This window comes from Rhincodon typus, chromosome 2 (genome assembly GCF_021869965.1).
Source record: "Rhincodon typus isolate 14 chromosome 2, sRhiTyp1.1, whole genome shotgun sequence".
In the NCBI taxonomy this organism is placed as follows: Eukaryota; Metazoa; Chordata; class Chondrichthyes; order Orectolobiformes; family Rhincodontidae; genus Rhincodon; species Rhincodon typus.
The window spans coordinates 3,675,808-3,698,918 of record NC_063333.1 but is presented as its reverse complement, the minus strand read 5'-3'; the positions used below and the strand labels follow the sequence as shown (position 1 = coordinate 3,698,918).

The following is a 23,111-nucleotide window of genomic DNA, read 5'->3' as shown; positions in this document are numbered from 1 at the left end:
ATGACCTTCTCCAATAAGAGACAATCTAAGCACCTGTTGACATTCAATGGCGTTATCATCACTGAATGTTGCACACACAACACTGGCTCCAAGAACCGGTCAAAGGCTAGGAATAGTGCAGGAGTGACCCACATCCTGACTCTCCAGTGCCTGTCCACCACCTACAAGGCTCAAGTCAGGGGTGTGACGGATCAAGAGTATGATGGATGACTGTCCACTTGTCTGGATGAGAACCGTTCCAACACTCAAGAAGCTTGACACCATCCAAGACAAAGCAGCCCATTTGATTGGCACCATATCCAAACTCTCCACCACTGCTACTCAGAAGCAGCAGTGTGTACTGTCTGTAAGATGCACTGCAGAAATTTCCCAAATATCCTTTGACAGCTCTTTCCAAACCCACGACCAACCAGAAGGTCAAGGACAGCATATACATGGGAACATCACCACTTGCCAGTTTCCCTCCAGTTTCACTCACCATCCTGACTTGGAAATATGTTGCTTCAGTGCTACTGGGTCAAAATCCAAGATTTCCCTCCCTAATGGTGTTGTGGGTCTACCTACAGCAGATGGACTGCATCAGTTCAAGGCAGCTCACCATCACCTTCTGAAGGGCACCTAGTGATGGGCAATAAATGCTGGCTCAGCCAGCAACAACCATGTCCCACAAAAGAATAAAAAAGTTAAAAAATGTAATTACTAATTGAATCATTAATTGACACGTGTGTTCAATGTAAAAATACAGTGAAAAGTGTGTACCTTCACCATACATACATGGCGCCATGCACTAACTTAGAATAAGATAAGGAAAAACAGATAACTTAAGAAAGGAGGAGCAGGAAAGATTTCTGAAGAAGGGTCTAGGCCCGAAACGTCAGCCTTCCTGCTCCTCTGATGCTGCTCGGCCTGCTGTGTTCTTCCAGCTCTACACCTTGTTATCTCAGATTCTCCAGCATCTGCAGTTCCTACTATCTCTCTAACTTAAGAAAGTCCAACTTCCCTTTCCACTGCCGCAGTTCCCCCTCTGGGCTTTCCAGCCCTCACCATGCCACTGCCAGAATCCTGCTCCGGGCTTTCCAGCCCATGCCATGCCACTGCCATCGTCTCACTTCAGGCTGCCTCACTGGCCTGCTCTCACCAGTCCACTCTTGATCCACCGCTGTCGCTGTAGCCCACGCTCAATCCTCCGTCGCTGCAGGACACAACCCACGTGTTCAGCTCCCGCCATGTGGTTCCCAGTCGCAACCCAGCTCCTTCCAGCCTCCTTAGGCAGATAGTTAAGAGGGGTGGGGGGTATAGAATTACTACAAAGGGAGAGAGAATGGGGGGAGAAATGAAAAGAGAGAGAACTGGCGAGCAGAGTGGAGCGAGTTAGCCTGCTGTCATCTTGCCGAAGGTACTAAACCCCTTCGGAAACGTTTTCTTTGTTTACTTTAAGGAAAGCCGATCATGATCATATTCTAATCAAATCTTTTGGTCATATTCTCATAAGCTAAAAATGGAAATTACTAAATATTTAGGTTTACAAATATTTAATTACATATATGTATATTTACACATTCCATTTATCTATACATTGATTTTATTAATGAGTTCAAAAAACATTTTTGTAGAATATATATTGCCAGATCATAAAAACATCAATCGTTGGTTTTGCAGCTGCTGAACATTATTGTAGTTGGAATGCTCACTAGGACATCCCGCATCACTGCCAATGTGCCCACTCCAGCTCATAAAGGAACTTAATGGGATGACAGCTCAATAGTTCTTAGCCATGTGGCAATCAACACATACAATTCTTGACATGGGAGTGTGCTATGGGAGTGTGCTATGGTTGCAGCTGCCAGGTTTAGCCCTTTCCCTGTCCAGGTACTTGCATTGGTTTCCAGAGCAGGACTTTGAAGATCTTAGACTTTATACTTCTTTAGACAACTCAACCCTTGGAGGAAGGGTTGCTAGTTGCGTAAAGAGTTCCTGGTCAGGCTAATTGCCATGTCATCTGGGAGGAACATATTTAGCACCCAAACTGCTCAGTTGCTTAGGCATTTAGGAAAGCTACCTTGTTTTTCCTGAGAATGATAACACTGCAGCACAAAACCTCATATAAAAAACTTTGAATTTGAATTAATATTTTCAGGAATATACCATGATTCAAATATTCACAACAATGACCTTTGCTCTTCCATTCAAATGTAAAAATACAATTACCATTTAGCACCGTTGAGAAGAGGAAAGAACTTCAATTTAAGAGTGAGGCTACAAAAAGGTGGGAGGCTACAGAAGGCAAACACAAGGCACTACCTGTTCACCTTCCCTACAGTGCTCCTACTAAGCTATTTTAAAAACGACTGTTAAATTGTACAGTAGACTTATAGGGCTGGAAAACTGGTCATCAGTCTACATTCAGCAGCTGAGAAAGGAGGAAGTAGAATATTGTAACTGCTGCATCGAGAAACAGGAACTCATCAACAGATAAACATACAATCTCAAAAAGAACGCTTATTCTGCACTTCAAATCAGGCTCAGTTACAGTGTTATCTGTCTGAGCTCTTACTTTTAAAGTCACATTAACCTTGTAAATTTTCCTCAACATCAACAAAGCACCATACCTCCAGTACAGTCTTATAAACTCTGTTTCAGGGTATCTATTGCTTGGCAACATTTTTTGATTATTTGTAAATGTGCATTCATTACAGTTGCTTGAAACTGATCTCACATTGGAGTACAGACCATATTTTTTATGTTTTATTTACTGATTGTGCTTTGAACTTTTTGGAGGGAGCTGGAGGCACAGACGCGCGCATACACACATATACATACACACAGACACACCTACATGCACGCACATGCACGCGCGCGCATGCACTTTGTTTAAGAAAGTGAGTCAGTCACACCACCCGTTGAATTTGCAACTCGGCCTTTGCTGGTATTTGAAAGCAGGCCACTAGCTTCACAATCGCTCCTTGTGGTCCACGGTCACTGTTGACCTGCTGTTCTCTGTGCTGCCCAGCAAGCGGTTGACAAACTGGGAGATCTCATCCTGGCCTCGGTAGATGCGTTTAAGCCCACGAGGGAGGCAGCGGCAGGAAGTCAGGTTCAGGTAGTTCAAATTGGGGCTGCTGCTCACCACAACTCTGCAGGATACGGACAAGAAAATGAAAGGGCAATATTACTCCAATGACCAGAAATAACAGCCAGAAAATCAGAAGATTCCTGGTAGATTTATGACCTGCATGCAAGGGTTCAGAATCTGGATGGTTACATGGCATTGAACAGAAATAAGCTATTCCACATAACCATCCAGACCAGTATTTAAGCTGCATTTGAGCTTCCTACCATTTCTTTTCATCCAACCCTATCAGCACATACTCCACTACACAAGATCTAAATAGGAGAAAATCACTAAGCCTACTATTCCATTCAGCAAGATCATGGCTGAGCAATTACTCAATTTTCCTTCCTTATTACCATGTCCCTTAAATTCCCTTGTGTCTCCTTAGATTAAAGACCAGTACTTAGGCATCACAGGTTCAAATCCCATCAAAGCAGCTGGTGGAATTTAAATTCAATCAATAAAATCTGGAATTGAAAGCTAATCTCAGTAAGGCTGACTACGAAAATATCGTTGATATTGAAAAGAATTGATTTGGTTCATTAGTGGCCTCTTGGGAAGTGGATTTCTGTCCTTACCTGATCTAGTCCACATGCAATTCCAGATCCACAGTAATGTGATTGATCCTTAACTGACCTCAGAAATGGTCTAGCAAGCCACGAAGTTCAAGAGTAATTAGGGATTGGCAACGCGCAAGTCCAATGAAAGAATAAGGAAAAGCATGCCAAAGTGTTTTCTATATCTGCATGCTACATGTACAAGGACCATCTCCAACCCCTGCAAAACTATATTTACTGATCCCTAGGTTTTTAATTTTTTAAAAAAACTGCTTTTCTGTCTTCAACCAAAGTGGATAATTTCACATGTCCCCATATTATAACTTTATCTGCTAATTTCTTGCCTGATTACCTGGCTTATTTTCTTCTGCTTCTCTTCACAGCTTTACTTTCCATCTTTTGTAGGATCAGCAAACACGAACATATACTCAGTCGCTTCCTTTAGTTATTGATATTCATGTTATAGGTAATAGGCAACTGAGGCTCACGTACTGAAAATTTCTTTCTCACATATTTGTTTATGTAATTAAATGCATCTCTCAAAGCAACTAAGCTTACGCCTTGATAGTTCTTTCTGCTTCAGCAAACTCAATGATTTGGTGAAAAACCAAAAAGAACTGCGGATGCTGTAAATCAGGAAACAAAACAGAAGTTGCTGGAAAAGCTCAGCAGGTCTGGCAGCGTCTGTGAAGAAAAAAATCAGAGTTCTGAGGAAGGGTCACCGGACCTAAAATGTTAACTCCGATTTTTTCTTCACAGATGTTGCCAGACCAGACCTGCTGAGCTTCTCCAGCAACCTCTGGTTTTGTTGTCAGTGGTTTAGTTGATTATTTATCGCTATAATTTGGGCTCAAAACAGCTCAAAGCCACAGCATGCTGAAATGCAAGACTTCAACTTGCAAGTATTGTGAACAGGATAGTGGGGACAATGATACACCTAAAGGAGTTATATGCAGGTAAATGGCCATGAAATTTAATCCAGATAAGTGTGAAGTGGTCAACTTTGGCATGAACACAAAGTAAGGGGTTATGTAACGCTGTGACACAGTGGTAGTGTAGTTTCCCCAGCTCCAGCCCAGAGGTTGAGGGATCAAGTCCAACCTGCACTGGAAATGTGTCACATCATGTTTGAATAGGTTTATATAAAAATACTTAAGGACTTGTGGCATAGTGATAGTGTTCCTAACTCTGAGCCAATGAAGCAAATGGGAGACTGGGTGTTATTAATAATAGTTTAGAGTATCAAAGTACAAAAGCAAGGATATAATAACAAAACTCTATAAAATGCTTGTTGAGAATATCATTATTTTTCTTTTACTTTTCTCATTTTTGGTTTGAAACTGAGTTGCAGTTGAGAACTGAACGTTGAACAACAACCTGTTTCAAAAAAAAAATGGAGAGAACAAAAAGATGTTTGCTCCAGGGGTCTGGAATGGAAAAATAAAGCAAGTTAATTACTGCTGTAAGAAGACAAATCAGCACAAAGATGTTGCTATGCTCAGGGTCTTGCAATTGGTTGCATGCGAATTGGTCCATCAAGGAAGGAGAAAGAGAAACCAAAAGGTCAACTGGTTTTGACTGGGTTTTTTGGGCAGGAGGCAGATTGCTGCTTTGGAAGCTGTAGCAACATGTTGCTTGGTTTTGCTCTCTCTAGTTATTCTCCAGTTGACTTGTTGAAAGTCCTAAGGAAAGAATCCCAGTCTTTAAGAAATAAGGAAAAATCTTCAAAGCTCTGCAGAGGCAGTTTTTACTGTCCATTGTCTTTGGAATTCAAACAAGGTACAATCCTACTCGCCTGTAATACGATCCATCGGCTTTTCATCACTGAAACAGTTAATGAACTGGCAATTTACAATTTTTCTTAATTTATTCCTTAACTCTGTTTGTCAATGTATGAGGGAGGTTGGTAATCAAAGAAAGATTGTAGATATTAATGAGACTACCTTGTAGTTTATTTGTGTTCTGCTAAAGTTACAAAATTAATAATACATTGTTAATTTTTTGTTAAAGTTATAACTTTGGGTGTCCAACGTCTGTCATTTGTAAAGTTTGGTTAGGAACAATTAAGCAATTTTGAGGGTCATCAAATGTTTTAATTTCACCATGTTGTGAATCTAGTGATAGCGAGTCCAATTCAGTCTAGCTGTGTTGGTGTCATTACACACTGGTTCAGGCTCAACCTTTTATTTATTCATGCACTGGATGTCAGCATCACTGACATTTATTGCCCAAGCCTAATTCCCTGAAGGCAGCGAAGAGGCAATCTCATTGCTGTAGGTCTGCATCACATGCAGGCCAGATCAGGTAATAAGTTTTCCCTCCCTAAAGTACATTCGTGAACTAGATGGATTTTTCCAAAAATTGACAACAGTCATCATTGGTCTCTTAATTCCAAAATTCTTATTGGATTCAAATTCCACTACCTGTATTCCCCAACATTAACTGGGTCTCTGAATTAACAGTCCAGTGATAATACCACTAGGTCATCTCTTCTCCCCCTGCCATCATTACATGCAGTGTTTGACAATGGAAGGGCTTCAGAAAGGATGGATGGATCCAGGGATTAGGAAATTTGGTTTTGTGGATAAATTGGAGAAGCTGTGCATGTTCTATTGGGAGAAGAGAAAATTGAGGATTTTAATAAAGTCCAAAAGCAAAGAGAAATAAACTGGTGAAAAGGTTAAGGCACAGAGGACAGTGACCATAAACAGAATCAATCTCGTGAACTTTGTCCAGTTTGCCTACAATTGCAGTATATTTTCCTTACTGAAGGGGGCCAAAACTACTCACAATATTCTAGATGTGGTCTAAGGCTTGGATAGTTTTAACAAAATTTTCTTACTTTTATACTTCATTCTCTTTGCCTTCCCTTTTACCTGCTGAGCTTATTTGCTAGCTTTCTATGACTCATACACAAGGATCCCAAATCCCAAAGCTGTAGCTTTTTGCAGTTTTTCTCTATTTAAATGCAACACCTTTAATTCTTCCCACCAAAATGCATAACTCCATTATGTTCCATCTTCCAAGTTTTTGCCCAATCGCTTAACATTTTTCTGTCATCTTCAACACCAAAATTTGTTCCCGAGTTAGAACTGATGATTTATTTCTTTCTTTGCTTTATGGGCGATAGTGCTATACACAAATGAAGCTGCCTCACTTCAGTGCTCACTGTCTAATAACTATAATGAAATCTAAGAAATGTATTGAATATTTTATAATACAGCTTTTTTATAATATTATAAAAGCTCTCTCCTCCATCTTAAACAGAATGCTTCTATAGCAGTTTACTGGCTGACAAACACAGGACAGCCTAGGAACAAAAACAGTAGTTGCTGGAAAAGCTCAGCAGGTCTGGCAGCATCTGTGAAGAAAAAATCAGAGTTAATGTTTTGGGTCCAGTGACCCTTCCTCAGAACTACCTCAGGGCAGCCTAAGCCTGTTATTTCTAGTACAGGCCCTAAAGTAATTCATTGCCAAACCTGATAAGATTTACGTGATCCATAAGTAAACAATTGTCTGTGTAAAATGTTTTAAAAAAGCTCGAGGAATAAAACCACATTGGAAAAAGCTTTCCAATATAAAACATTGAATGAGCTGGCTAGCTTGGAAATGATGGGCCAAATGGTCTCCTGCACTATAAACATCTGAGTCTATAGTTTCACCTATTGTCAACAATTTAGGCCAGCTCTGGACAACTAAGATCAAAAAAAACTGCAACCTGCAAGTATAGAGATGAGCTTCATCATTCAATTTTCCTGTTCTAGGACCAGTAATTTATTCACGGGAGACTGTCCCCGTCGGCCATAAATCCCCTGAACTGGGACAATAATTTAATACCTGAAGCTCAATGTTCATTAAGCCTCAGACTTACATTCATTCCTGGGGCACATTTCTGGTATTTGCCATCATTTTCTGATGCTAAACTCAATTCTGACACTCTATTCATAAGAAAAATGTCGACAACATTATTTGGTGTCTATAAAAAAGGGGAGGGGGATGATTTAGTTTTATTCATTGATGGGATGTGGGCATTGCAGGCAAGGTCAATATTCATTAATAGTTCATAGCCAACTTTACTGAATTCCAATTTCACCATCTGCCGAGGTGGGATTTGCACCCATATCTGCAGAACAGCAGCCTCGGCTCTAGGTTACTAGTCCAGTGACAGTGTCACTTCAAAGAAGGGCCAGCAAACTTGAAACATTGATTCTGCTTTCGGTCCACAGATGCTGCTAGACCAGAGTGTCTTTAGCAATTTCTGTTTTTGCTTCAGATTTCCAGCATTCACAGTTCTTTGTTTTATTCTGTAAGTCTAAACAGTTTCATTCCCTTGTCTTTCCCCATAACCCAGCAAATGTTTCTTTCCTCAGTATATAACCAGATTTTGATGCAGAATCATAGAATTCGCTTAATGCATTCTTTTCATGCTAATTCTCCTGACAATTTTTAAGAGAAAGAGACCATACTGATTATCACATCTTAATGATGAATACCTGATGGCTTCCAATGTGACCTTTGTCCCAGCCAGGTTTAAGGATCGCAGAAGATGGTTTCCCTCAGTCCCTGCTAGGATTTCCATGGCCAGCTCAAGGTCTTTCTCACTGTAGCACTGCCCAGTGAGATCGAGTTCTTGTAAAGAATGCCTCCACTTCAATGCCATCTGCTCAGAGCCCTGTTTAGCCAACAGCAGGGTGGTGGTGCTACAGTAAAGTCCCAGGAAAAGCCGTGCCAGGTCTAGAGTTGGAACAAGTAGAGAGTTTCATAAGAAAACAATGTAGTCCTTTAACCTGTACAGATGGGTAGAAGGCAGGGGTTGCAAGCTCAGTGAGGAACTAGCTTAAAGTTGATTGTCGTCAGGAACAGTCTGAAGTAATGCAGCCGTCACTCCTGTGCTTGCTGACCTACATCTGCTCCCAATCTGGCAACTCAATTTTAAAATTTTCATCTTAAAACCCGATGGCCTCCACCTTCCCTATGTCAGTAATCACCTCCAGCCTTACAATCATCAGATATCTCTGCAATCCTCGCATATGGCCTCTTGCAATTCACAATTTTTATATTCTATACTGTTGTATAATGGCCATGCTGTAAAACTTGTGAATTCTTCCCTCATATTTCTCTATCTTTCTGTATTCTTTTTAACTAACTATCTTAACAACTCCTTCTGTGAGTTGGTGTCAAATTCTGTTTCTCAAGTTATGAGGAGCTACGTAAATGCAGATTTTTGTATAGGCAGCATACAAATGTATACACAATTCCTCCAGGGTAAGATCTTGACAACTGTGCAGCCACAGACCAAGAAGCAGGCTGGCAGGAGGGAAGGAGGAATACAGTTTAGGAGCTGCAGTTTACCTCTCTGCTCAATTCCTCTGTTTAGAACCACGAGAACACAACCATAACAGCCTAATATCTCCAGTCAATAATCTACAAACAACTTGAATGGAGACCCAGAAATGATGGACAGCAACTCTCCCACAGTCAAATGAGAGCACAGGAGGGATGTGATTGACTGCCATTGGTACAGACATTGAGGTGCGGTGAAACCCTATCTCTGAAGCCTCAAAAGACTATCATGAGTGTTAAGTTTTATATTTCATTCAAATTATCTTTTAGGCCAAGGAGAAATTTTGGAGGTCTGCCTTCTGGGAGAGTTTTATCTGTGGTTACAATGAAATTAAACTAAATAGGATAGGTCTGGTAAATATAAATTGCACAGAGCTGATTAAAAACAAAGTACATGGACTCCACCGTCCTCCATATTGGAAATCAAGACTAGACACTAAAAACGGTGCAACTGCACAATGGTTTAGGCAAGGGCCTTGTGCCTTGCAGCATGCAGAATTGGGCCCAGATTGTCTCAGATTTTTCAGTTCCTTAAGAATTTAATAGTAGCAGATCGCATGGTTCAAACAGCCCACTTCCACATTCAATACAATCAGGGCTGACCTTTGACCTCAAATCTATTTTCCTGCCCATATCTAAGATTCCACGATACACTGAGACATCAAAAATCTCTCCATCCCAGCCATGAATACACTCAATGAACATTCGTGAACTAACAAACCCACTGAGCCTGCTCCTGAATATAGAGAAACTTAGAAACATTTCATTACCATCCCTACAACTGTTTTGATAACGTTAGGACACAGACAATCAGAGTCCCAGAGATTTGTCAGCTTTAAGTCTCTTAAGTTTCTTTAACACGTTATGTGAAGTTCCTCATTCTTATTAGTCTCTCAATTATTCTCTATTTCTTTGCTTTCAGGTGGATGCAGACTATTTGCCATTCAGCCTATGATAAGTCCATTTTTTGTGGAAGATGAATTGGAGGAGTTGCGCTTGGATCTTATTGCAGGCTCCAGACAGCCATCAAGGTGCTTAAGGACTTTTTTTGTCATGAGATACTGAGACAGCTGATTCTTTCAGGTCTAAGTACAAGGATGCAGTCACTGTGGTAAGAAGAATGCATTTTTTGCTGCAGATCCTCCAAAATTTGTCTGCAGGATAACTCACCTGAAATCAAATAAAGAAAGCAAACTCCTACCAAAATTGCACAACCCATACACATGGGTTGGACTGCAGTAGTTCAAGGCAAAAGCCCATCACCATATTGTCAGGGCAACAAGCGATGGTCAATAAGTGCCATCTGCACCTGATGTACGTTCAATCTCCCGAATTGTTTGAAGGGTCTGCGTAGAGATAGTTTTACTCAGTATCACACCTGTGCTGTACTTGTCCCGGGGGTGCTTGATGCAAAAACGTTACCAAAGCTTTACCTTGTGTGGAATGGCTGTACTTGCTCTTAGGACTGAACATTGGAAGCTTGACTTCATATCTAACCTATACTATACTTGACTGGGAGAACACAATAGGGCATAACAATGACTTATTCTGCATATAAAACATTTTGTACTGGACCTGGGAGTGCCTGAGGATATCAACAACCTAGAAAATTGATCTCTTTGTAGCAATACAGCTTAAATGTTAAATAAGCATAAAACAAACTACCCTAATGATAACGAAGGTAAAGGGATCATAAAGAGTGACTTGAGAGAAACATGTCCTTACCTTGACAGGGTAAAAGTTGTAACCCTGCTGATGTGATCCGATAGCAGCCTCTCAGGTCTAATGTCCGTAGCCTAGATGACAAGTGCAGTAGCTTTACCAGAACTTCATCAGTAACCAATGAAAATGACGATGTGGCCAAGCACAACTCTTCCAACTCTGAGAAACCAACTTCTGGTGAAACGATCATAGTGCAAGCTTTCGGGAACCAGGTTAAGTTCAGGAGCCTCAGCACCTGCACAAGAATTTGTTAGATTAGGTTCTGAAAGCCTAGGATTAGAAGGGACGAGGTCTAAACTATGAGTGAGTGCTGCTGTACATACAGGAAAAGAATAAGAGATCACAGTGCAAAACTAGGCCAGTAATTGCAAGGCCATTGCTAACAATGATGATCTGAGATGTATGATAATTTGTTTTTTTGAATTTTAATGTGTTAAAATATTGTCTTGCATGCTGTACAGACTGATCTTACCCACACAAAGCGCATCAGGTAGCAGAACAGAGTGCAGAATACACTGTTACGCTGTACACTGGGTGGCACGGAGGCCCAGTGGTTAGCACTGCTACCTCACAGCGCCAGGGGACCGGGTTTGATTCCAGCTTCGGGCAACTGTGCAAACTCCAAACAAACATACTCCCTGTATCTGCATGGGTTTCCTCTAGGTGCTCCGGTTTCCTCCCACAGTCCTAAGTTGTGCAGGATAGGTGGACTGGCCATGCTAAATTGCCCATAATGTCCAGGGATGTGCAGGCTAGCCATTGTAAATGCAGGGTTACAGGGATTAGTTGGTGCATCTGCTCTTCGAAGGGTTGGTGTGGACTTGATGGGCTGAATGGCCTGCTTCCACATAATAGGGATTCTATGATTCTATAATACGCTGTTACAGCCTCAGAGAAGGTGCAGAAAGAGATCAATATTAACATTTAAGAGGTCCGTTCAAGTCTGATAACAGCAGGGAAGAAGCTGTCCTTGAATCTGTTGTCCCATTATCTGCTGCTTTGCTTTAACATTGGCTGGTTAATTCCCTGTCACTGACCCTCCCACTCCTCAACTCTTCCACCCCAACGCCTTCTCCTGAACCTTCCCTGTGAGCAGTGACAGTATAGAGATGCACCACAGCAATTCGTCAAGTTTCATTTAACTGCGACTTGGACAATGGCATAGAAAGTCATATATTTGCCGATGACACAAAGTTAGGGAGCATTGTACGTTGTGTGTAAGTGCTGTACTTGCATTGTAGACAGTGTGAATGGTAGCGTAAAATTACAAAGGAATATTGATAGACTAGGTGAATGGGTGAAACTGTGACAGATGATGTTCAATGCAAGCAAGTGTAAGGTTATCCATTTTCGACCAAGAAGGGATAGATCAGGGTACTTTCTGAATGGTATGAACTTAAATACGGTGGATGCCTAAAGAGACTTGGGAGTTTATGTGCACAGTTCTTTAAATGCTATGAACCGATGCAGAAAATAATTAAGAAAGCTAATGGATTGCTGGCCTTTATATTTAGAGGACTGGAGCAAGGATGTAGTTATAGAAGGAAAGAATATAGGAAGGATGTATTGGTCTTGGAGGGAGAACAACACAGATTTACAATAATGGTATCTAGACTTCAGAGGTTATATTATGAGGAGAGATTACACAAAGTAGGAATTTCGAAGATTATGGGTGATCTGATCAAAGTCTTTGAGATATTAACAGGAAAATACAAGGTAGATAAATTATTTTCACTGGTTGAGGCTAGTCTGAGAATTAGGGCCGGACTATTCAATAGAGATGTTGGGAGGCACTTCTACACACAAAGCATGGTAGATGTTTGGAACTCTTCTCCACAAAAGCTGATTCTGGATCAATTGTTAATTTTAAATCTGAGATAGATAAATGTTTGATAAGTAAAAGTGCTAAGGGATATGTGCCAAAGGAAGGTATATGGAGTTAGGCCACAGGTTAGCCATGATCTCACGGAATGGCGGAACAGACTGGCCCTTTATCACCTTCCAGGCTTGCTAGGTTTGCCAGCGATACCCATGTAGAAATATGGAAATGCAGAAAATAGGAGAGGTAGGCCATTCAACCCTTCAAGCCTTGTTCCACCATCATATCATCATGGCTGATCATCCAACTCAGTACCTTGTTCCCACTTTCTCCCATACTTTTGATTCCGTTAGCCCTGAGAACTATGTCCAACTCCTTCCTGAAAGCATTCAATATTTGGCCTCAGTTGCTTTCTGTGGCAGAGAATTCCACAGGTTCACCATTCTCTGGATGAAGAAATTTCTCCTCATCTCAGTCTTAGGAGGCCTACCTCATTTCCTTCTGTGACCTTTGTCCCCATGGCAGAAGAAAACAAAATGGACCAAGTTAACAATTTAGGTACTGTGAGGTTCAGTAGCTAACAACTGTATACCAATTATGTTGAATTGTACGAAGGTTGTAGACTTAGCTTAGGAATTAATTTTTGCCCTCTAAGTAGTTCTGAAGTTCCCACCTGCTTCAAGACCACCACCATCATCTCAAAACCAACGAAAACCTCATGCAGCATGCCTCAATGACTACCACCTGGTGGTTCTGACCCAATAATTATGAAGTGCTTTGAGAGGTTAATCATGACTCATTTCAACTCTAGCCTCCCAGCCTGCCTTGTTCCCCTGCAATTTGCCTACTGTCATAACAGGTCCAGGGCAGACACCACCTCCCTGTCCCTACACTCATCCTCCGAACATCTGGATAGCAAGCTTGCCTATGCCAGGCTCCTAATCATTGAGAACAGCTCCACCTTCAACACCATAATTCTGACCAAACTAGCCTCCAAACTCCAAGACCTAGGTCTCTCCTCCGCCCTCTGCAACTGGATCCTTGACTTCCTGATCCACAGACCGCAATCAGTGAGAAGAGGCAACAGCACCTCCTCCACGACAATCCTCAACACCAGTGCCCCGCGAGTCTGCGAACTCAGCCCCTTATTGCATTCCCTATATAGCCAAATTTCGTCCTAACTCTATCTACAAGTTCACTGACAACAACACCATTATAGACCAGATCTCAAACAATGACGAGACAGAATACAGGAAGGAGATAGAAGCTAGGATGGTTTTGCAAAGAAAACAATCTCTCCCTCAATGTCAGCAAAACAAACGAGCTGGTCATTGACTTCAGGAACAACACAGTGTGGAGCTGAAGGAACACAGCAGGCCAGGCAGCGTCAGAGGAGCAGGAAAGTTGACGTTTCAGGTCAGGACCTTCTTCAGAAAATCCAAAACGTCAACTTTCCTGTTCCTCTGATGCTGCCAGGCCTGCTGTTTCCTCCAGCTCCATACTGTGTTGTCTCTGACTCCAACATCTGCAGTTCTTGCTATCTCTGATTGACTTCAAGAAGCAAGTGGACAGCATGACACTATCTACATCAATGGTGCTGAGGTGGAGATGGTCAAGAGTCAAGTTCCTAGGAGTGGTGATCACCAACAATCTGGCCTGGTCCACCCATGTTGATGTAACGGTCAAAAAAGCACAACAATGCTTCTTCTTCCTCAGGAGGCTAAGGAAATTTCACATGTCCAAAAGACGCTTACCAATTTTTACAGATGCAGCCTGTGGAATTCATTACTGCAGGAAGTAATTGATGCCAAAACATTTAGTGTATTCAAGAGTTGACTAGATGTAGCACTTGGGGCAAATGGAATCAAAAGTTATGGAGAGAAAGCAAGATTAGGCTATTGAGTTGGACGATCAGCCATGATCGTGAAGAATGGCAGAGCAGGCTTGAAGGGCCAAATGGCCTCCTCCTGCTCCTATCTTCTATGCTTCTACGTTTCTATGAAAGCATTCTATCTGGATGCATCACAGCTTGGTATAACAACTGCTCTTCCCAGGACCGTAAGCAACTGCAGAGAATTGTGAACACAGCCCAATTCATCACACAAACCAACCTTCCATCCATTGAATTCATCTACACTTCTCGTTGCCTCGGAATGGCGGCCAACATAATCAAAGATCCTGCCCACTGCGGTTATAATCTCTTCCAAAATTTTCGTCAGGCAGAAGATAGAAAAGCTTAAACACACTGAACAACAGATTTAAGAACAGTTTCTTCCCTGCTGTTATTAGACTTTGAATGGACCTGTCAAATTTTAAATTTAATGCCAACCTCGCTCTTTGTGCGCCTTCTCTGCAGCCATAACACTGTATTCCTCGCTCTGTTCTATTACACTTACGCACTTTCCATAGTATGATCTGCCGGTACTACACGCAAAACAAAACTTTTCACTGTACCTCGGTACATGTGACAATAATAAATCAAATTAAGTAGACAGACTAAAATTATGGTTGGTGGGTTAGGAGGGGTTTGCCTGTAACGTGCAACTCTGAAAATAAACATAGCAATCTATAAAGATCAGCTTTAATTCTATTCTTCAAATTAATTTCAGGTACACAGTAATAGCCTGATAGGTGGGATTGAAACTGTGAGTTGTGAGGAATCAACGTAAAAACATCCTGGAGGGATTTGAAGATGAAGGGAAGTTGCAGATAGGCCATTAGATTGCTAAAATGGATGCTGTATTTCTAAGGAAGGGGCACTGAAAGGGGTGATGGACCTCTCTAAAGGACAAGGTAGGAAGCAATTTCTCCTGAAATACCTGCAGCTTAGGACAGCCTGCCTGCAACATCTCAATGCAGAACTGGAAGTAGGGGTTGGTCTGCTTGATTTCAGTGTTCACCTCCAGCAGTCGAAGTTCAGTACAGCAGCCTGCCTACAGGGCAGAATCATAAGAGAAAACCAGTGAGTAAAGCAGGCAGTCAATTGGAAAATGATTCATTGTAACTGTTAATGTCCTGCCAGCTCGTTCCTCTGAACAAACTGGAACCAAATATCACCTTCTCATAGAATGGTAACAGCACAGAAGCAGTCCTTTAAAAAACCCATCTAGTCTGTGCAGGACATTTGATGGAGCACTTCACAAACTGCCACTCTCACACCTTTTACCTCACATGCTGAAAATGTTTCCTTTCCAGATAGTGATCCAATTCTCTTTTGAAAGGCTCAAATGTACCTTCCCTCAGCACAGTCTCAGGCAGTGCATTCCAGATCATAACCTCCTGCCACCTGAAAATGTTTCTCTTCATGCCATCATTGCTTCTTTTGGCAATTATTTTCAAACTGTGCCCTTCAGTCCTCAATCCTTCTACTAAAGGAAACAGTTTCTCCCTATCCTACCCAGTACCCTCACAATTTTGAACACTGCCCTCAAATCTCCTTTCAGCATTCTCTTCTCCACAGAGAACAGTCCCAACTTCTCCAATCTATGCTAATGGTTCCAAGGATGAGGAACGTCATTCTCATGAATCTTTTCTCTACCCTATCTGTAATGTCTTTGCATGTTTCCTAAAATCTGGTGTCTAGAACAGGATACAATACTCCACTTGAGGATGAATTAGTGTTTAAATAAGTTGAACAAAACTTCCTTGTTGTGCTCTATGTCTTTATTGGTACAGCCAAGGGCACTATGTAAGCTCTCCTGTCACCTTCAGTGATTTATGCAAATATACACCCAAGTCTCTCTGCCCCTGTAATCTTGTATTTTGTCTCCCAGCACTCTTTCTAGCAAAATGAATCACTTCACATTTCCCCGCGTTAAATCTCATTTGCCAGTGTCAGCCCATTCCCCCGCAACCTCTCCAAACCCTTTCAAAGTCTCATACTATCATAAGACCATAGGATATAGGAACACAATTAGGCCATTTGGCCCATCAAGTCATATCATGCATATGTTTCTTAACCCCATTCTTGTGCCTTTTCCCTGAAACCTTTGATCCCCTTCTTAATCAAGAACCTATCTCTATCTTAAATACATTCAACGACTCCACAACCCTCTGCAGTAATGAGTTCCACAGATTCACCATCCTCTGGCTGAAGAAATTCCTCCTCGTCTCAGTTCTGAAGAGTAGCTCCTTCATTCTGACACTCTGCCCTCAGATCCTAGTCTCTCCTACTTTTGGAGCCATCTTTCCATATCCATGCTAACCAGGCCTCTCAGTTTTCTGCAAGTTTCAATCAGATCCCCCTCATCCTTCTAACCTCCATCGAGTACAGACCCAGAGTCCTCAACCACTCCTCATATAAAAAGCCCTTCATCCCAGGTATCATTATTGTAACCCTCCTCTGGACTCTCTCCAAATCCACCTTAGATACGGGGCCCAAACCTGCTCACAATATTCCAAATGCTTGGTAGAGTTCTCCTTGGTCACTACTTATTGCTTTAATGACTAATGAAATAAGATTAAATGGTCATTGGCTGTGTCTGCTAGTACCGTGAACAAATCCCACTCCAGGAATTCACAATAAAAACTAAAAGTGGCATCCCAGTGCCGTACTGAAGGAGTGCTGCATTGTTAGAGGCGCTCTCTTCTGTATGAGAATATAAATTAAAAGCCTCACTGCTCTTTCAAGTGGAAAGGTCCCACAGTACTATTTCAGCTCAGGGAATTAATTTGTATCTCGCCCAACAAATACCTGCCAATCAACACTACTGGTACTGATCTGATCATTTTTTCCAGGAGGCTACAGAACATAACTGGCTGCTACTTTTGCTACACTATACCAGTGGCTATATTTATAATTACATCAATAGCTGTGAAACGTTTAAAATCTATTAAAACCCAGATTTTTAGGGTATCCAATGTTTCCTGAGGTCCCTCATTTTCTATCCTGTTGCCATGCCAACTGTGACAGTTTAGGAGCTCAAACAAGCCAACAGATTTTTTTCCTTTACTCATTCATGGGAATGAGGGTGTCACTGGCTAGGCCAGGATTTATTTCCCATCCCCAATTGCCCAGAGGGCAGTTCAGAGTCAACCACGTTGCTGTAGGTCTGAAGTCACATGTTGGCCAGACCAGGTAAGGATAGCAGTTTCCTTCCCTAAAGGACATTAGTGAACCAGATGGGTTTTTCCAACAATCGACATTGGATTCATGGTCATCATCAGACTGTTAATTCCAAGTATTTACAGAGTTCAAATTTCACCATGTGCCATGATGGCATTTGATTCCAGGTCCCACAACATTACCTGGGTCTCTGGATTAACAGTCTAGCGATAATACCACGAGGCCATTGCCTCCCCTGTAATGGATGGGTTTGGGTCAGAAGCGGTGGGAACTGGACGCAAGAGGTCAATCAATCGGCAAACCACACATTCTGTTGCAGGGACATATAAATGGAAGGTCATGCTGGGAATGGAAAAGTTCAGAAATAAAGAAAAATGTGCATTTAATTAATATTTTTCAAAACATCAGAACTCCAAAGCTCTTTACAGCTACTTCAAATAATTTTACAAAGTAATCATCATTGGAACATATAAAAGTCAGCAGACAATTTGCATATAGCAAGGTCTCGCAAACAGAAATGTGATTTATTTTCTAAGTGAAGTTGGTTGAAGGATAAATATTGGCCAGTAACAACAAAAATTCCTCTATTCTTCAAGGAATCCTTGATGTTCACTTGAAAGAGGAGTCAAGGCTTCATGTTTAACTTCTCATCCAAAAGACAACACCTCCGCAATCTAATACACTCTCAATACTGAACCCATATCCTTCTGATCCAGAGATTGCCTCGGTAAAGCACAAGAAAAATGAATGGCAACCTGACAGCAATAAAAAAAGTAAAATAATAAGAAAAAAACAAAATAACAAAGTATTAACAAAGTAATCTTTAACTTAAAATATTAATTTATTACAATAACATGTTGAACAAACGAAGACCAAGTACAACCAGCAAGACGTGGCCAGTCTTTCAGTCTATCCAGCCTTCTAAATATTACTGTACCTTTTCTTGTACTTTGGTGGTGGAATACAAGCACAATATGTAGAATGTACTTTACATACAACAGAAGTTTTTCTCTCCCATTCAAACATAATGGGTTCCTGAGGAAAATAATGTTCAAGGATACACGGAAAACGTGAGACAGTGGGAATAGATGAGTCGCTCTTGACACAATAGGCCAAATGGCTTCCTACTGGTTAAACATTCTATGATTTTAGATTGATTCGACAACATGCCTTACCACAATGGCATTGAAGATGTTGTGCAGGCGACTGTTGTATGTCACACAAAGCTGTCTGAGATTTGAACCTGCTGCTTCCAGAAAATTAACAACAGCAGCAGTGTCAATCTGCAAAGAAGAGCAAACAATACGGCAGTCAAAACTAAAGGAGACACCCCCTCCTCCTGGACACCACCCCAAGGCCTCCGACCCTCCCTCGACCTCTTCATCTCCAACTGCCGTCGAGACATCAATCGCCTCAACCTCTCCACCCCTCTCACCCACTCCAACCTCTCCTCCGCAGAACGTGCAGCCCTCCGCTCCCTCCGCTCCAATCCCAACCTCACCATAAAACCCGCGGACAAGGGAGGCGCAGTTGTAGTATGGCGCACTGACCTCTACATCGCCGAGGCCAGGCGCCAACTCTCCGACACCTCCTCCTACCGCCCCCTTGATCATGACCCCACCCCTGAGCACCAAACCATCCACAACCTCATCACCTCAGGTGACCTCCCAACCACGGCCTCCAACCTCATCGTTCCCCAACCTCGCACCGCCCGCTTCTATCTCCTTCCCAAAATCCACAAACCTGAATGCCCTGGTCGACCCATTGTCTCCGCCTGCTCCTGCCCCACCGAACTGATCTCCAACTATCTGGACTCCATTTTCTCCCCCTTGGTCCAGGAACTCCCTACCTATGTCCATGACACCACCCACGCCCTCCACCTCCTCCAGAACTTCCAATTCCCTGGTCCCCAACACTTCATCTTTACCATGGATGTCCAGTCCCTCTACACCTGCATTCCCCATGCAGATGGCCTTAAGGCCCTCCGCTTCTTCCTGTCCCGCAGGCCCGACCAGTCCCCCTCCACTGACACCCTCATCCGCTTAGCCGAACTCGTCCTCACCCTCAACAACTTCTCTTTCAATTCCTCCCACTTCCTACAGACAAAGGGGGTAGCCATAGGTACCCGCATGGGCCCAAGCTACACCTGCCTCTTTGTAGGTTACGTGGAACAATCCCTCTTCCGTACCTACACCGGCCCCAAACCCCACCTCTTCCTCTGTTACATTGATGACTGTATCGGCGCCGCCTCGTGCTCCCACGAGGAGCTCGAACAGTTCATCCACTTCACTAACACCTTCCACCCCAACCTTAAGTTTACCTGGACCATCTCTAACACCTCTCTCCCCTTCCTGGACCTCTCTGTCTCCATATCGGGCAACCACCTAGAAACCGATATTCATTTCAAGCCCATTGACTCCCACAGCTACCTAGAATACTGCTCCTCCCACCCACCTTCCTGCAAAAATGCTATCCCCTATTCCCAATTCCTTCGCCTCCGCCGCATCTGCTCCTAGGATGAGGCATTCCACTCCCGTACATCTCAGTTGTCCTCGTTTTTCAAGGACCATAACTTCCCCCCCTCAGTGGTCGAGAACGCCCTCAACCGTGTCTCCCACATCTCCCGCAACTCATCCCTCACACCCCGTCCACGCAATAAGAACCAAAAAAGAATCCCCCTTGTCCTCACGTACCACCCCACCAACCTCCGGATCCAACACATCATCCTCCGACACTTCCATCTGCAATCCGACCCCACCACCAAAGACATCTTTCCCTCCCCACTCCTATCTGCTTTCCGGAGGGACAACTCTCTCCGTGACTCCCTTGTCCGCTCCACACTCCCCTCCAGCTCCACCACACCCGGCACTTTTCCCTGCAACCGCAGGAAGTGCTACACCTGCCCCCATACCTCCTCCCTCACCCCCATCCCAGGCCCCAAGAAGACTTTCCACATCAAGCAGATGTTCACCTGCACATCTGCCAATGTGGTATACTGCATCCGCTGTACCCGGTATGGCTTCCTCTACATCGGGGAAACCAAGCGGAGGCTCGGGGACCGCTTTGCAGAACACCTACGCTCGGTTCGCAATAAACAACTGCACCTCCCAGTCGCGAACCATTTCAACTCCCCCTCCCATTCCTCAGACGACATGTCCATCCTGGTCCTCCTGCAGTGCCACAACGATGCCACCCGAAGGTTGCAGGAACAGCAACTCATATTCCGCTTGGGAACCCTGCAGCCCAATGGTATCAATGTGGATTTCACAAGTTTCAAAATCTCCCCTCCCCCTACCGCATCCCAAAACCAGTCCAGCTCGTCCCTGCCTCCCTAACCTGTTCTTCCTCCCACCTATCCCCTCCTCCCACCTCAAGTCGCACCTCCATCTCCTACCGACTAACCTCATCCCGCCCCCTTGACCTGTCCGTCCTCCCTGGACTGACCTATCCCCTCCCTAACTCCCCACCTACACTCACCTTTACTGGCCCCATCCCCGCCTCTTCGACCTGTTTGTTTCCTCTCCACCTATCCATCTTCTATCCGCCTCCCACTCTCTCCCTATTTATTTCAGAACCCCCTGCCCCTCCCTCTTTTCTGATGAAGGGTCTAGGCCCGAAACGTCAGCCTCTCTGCTCCTATGATACTGCTTGACCTGCTGTGTTCATCCAGCCCTGCACCTTGTTGTAAAGGAGACAGCTTCCTGGTTTTCAGAAATCATAGTTCTGAAAGCTTTCCCTAACCAAACCTCAGCAGCTTTTTGAAGGGCTTTGTGAGTTTTGTGAGGCAAGGATAGCAAGCCAAACAAAATCAGCCTCTTTATCATTGGATTCTCAACACAGTGAAATTAAAATAGTCAATGACCCTCCAAATTGCTCAATTGTTCCAAACCAGACCATACGAATAAAGATGTTGTAACATCAAGTTTATGATTTAAAAGAAAACAATTTTTTTTTATTAATGTAACTTTATCTGATCACAGATAAACAAGGTAATCTAATTAATATCTACAATCTAATCATCTTTGATCATAACTCTCACTCTCAATCAGACAGACAGACATACACACACAGAGTTAAGAGATAAATTAAAAAGAAAATAAAAGAATTTGAATTTGCCAGTTCAATAAACAGTTTCAAATGATGGATACCAGGCCTTCCTGAAATCCTTGGGCAATGGGTTGTTCATAGCCAAGTAGAACCGTATATCTTGCTTCAATTCCGAAGTCACCGGTTAATGCAGACAGTTTCAGCAGACTTCTACAATTATTTACTTATTTCTTATAGACTTGGATTCTTTTCTCAGAGCAATCAACAATTCAATAACAGGAGAGAAACTAGAGAGACAGCAAAATAAAACAGACAGTGTCCAGAAACTTCCAACATCACACTGTCTCCTACCAAACCCCATCACGGAACCGTTTTCATTTTCTCTTTTCAATCTACTTTGTTTGTGAGTGGTTGATTAGCAATCGTCCTCTCTTGACTGAACAATTAAACATCCAAACCAGCTGCCAGCTTGAGCATAGCAACCACTCGGTGTCGAGTCATCTACAGTGTCCTCAGATCAGTAATCAAGTTGCATTACCTTCCTGGCCAGTTTGCAACAGTAAACATCTGTCTTTATTCTTTTCTTAAACAAGCTGCTGCTCAAAGTTCAAGTCTTAATTTCAATACTCAGTTCCAAATCAAAACAATGAGAATAATCGAAGAAAAAGAGTGATGGTCTCAACACGCGGATCAAGCAAGATATAGCAACAGGACTAGAGAGAGTAAGGATAGTTTTTTGAGGATTGTGAGAACTGTGATTTTGCTGTCATGATGCAAAAAGAACAATCATGATGGCTGGATGGCCTGTATCTGAATGGGCAAGAAACCAGCGAAGCAATGCAATAGACAAGGTACATACATAGCAACATCAATTACGAGTAGGAATAGGCCATTTGGCTCCTCAAGCCTGCTCTGCATATGATAAGATTATGGCTGATCTCATTATGGCCTCAACTCTACTTCCTTATCTACCCCCCCACCCCCCAATGCCCTTTGATTCCCTTGTCAATCAAAAAACTATCTCACTATCTTAAATAACATCAATTAACCCACCCACTTGTCTCTCGGGAAATTAATTCCAGACTCATGATCCTTGGAGGAACAGAAAAAAATCTTCCCTCCTTTCCATCCTAAATAGGAGACATCTTTTCTTTTTAAATTTTATTCCCTAGATCTGATCTCAATCACAAAGGGAGATACCCCATCAACAACCCCTCAGTCAAGCCAGGTGTTTCCGCTAGCAGGTGAAACTAGGACTAGAGGGTATTGCCTCAAAATAAAGGGAAGCAGATGTAGGACTGAGGTCAGGAGGAACTTCTTCACCCAAAGGGTTGTGAATCTGTGGAATTCCCTGCCCAGTGAAGCGGTTGAAGCTACCTCGCTGAATGTTTTTAAGGCAAGGCTAGATAAATTTTTGAACAGTAAAGGAATTAAGGGTTATGGTGA

The 23,111-nt window shown here is 42.8% G+C and overlaps 1 protein-coding gene across 1 annotated transcript in view; it reads right to left on the bottom strand.

The window, feature by feature from the left end:
* Window positions 1–1,515: 1,515 nt before the first annotated feature.
* The window catches only part of fbxl6 (F-box and leucine-rich repeat protein 6), a 39,972-nt gene continuing 18,376 nt past the window's right edge, over window positions 1,516–23,111 (bottom strand). The window contains exons 5-9 of the mRNA XM_048613544.1: window positions 18,794–18,901; window positions 15,373–15,486; window positions 10,738–10,969; window positions 8,163–8,403; window positions 1,516–3,134 (exon numbers count right to left, since the gene is read on the bottom strand). Coding sequence (XP_048469501.1) covers window positions 2,951–3,134; window positions 8,163–8,403; window positions 10,738–10,969; window positions 15,373–15,486; window positions 18,794–18,901 — 879 coding nt within the window. The 3' untranslated portion in view covers window positions 1,516–2,950. The remainder of the gene's footprint in view (window positions 3,135–8,162; window positions 8,404–10,737; window positions 10,970–15,372; window positions 15,487–18,793; window positions 18,902–23,111) is intronic.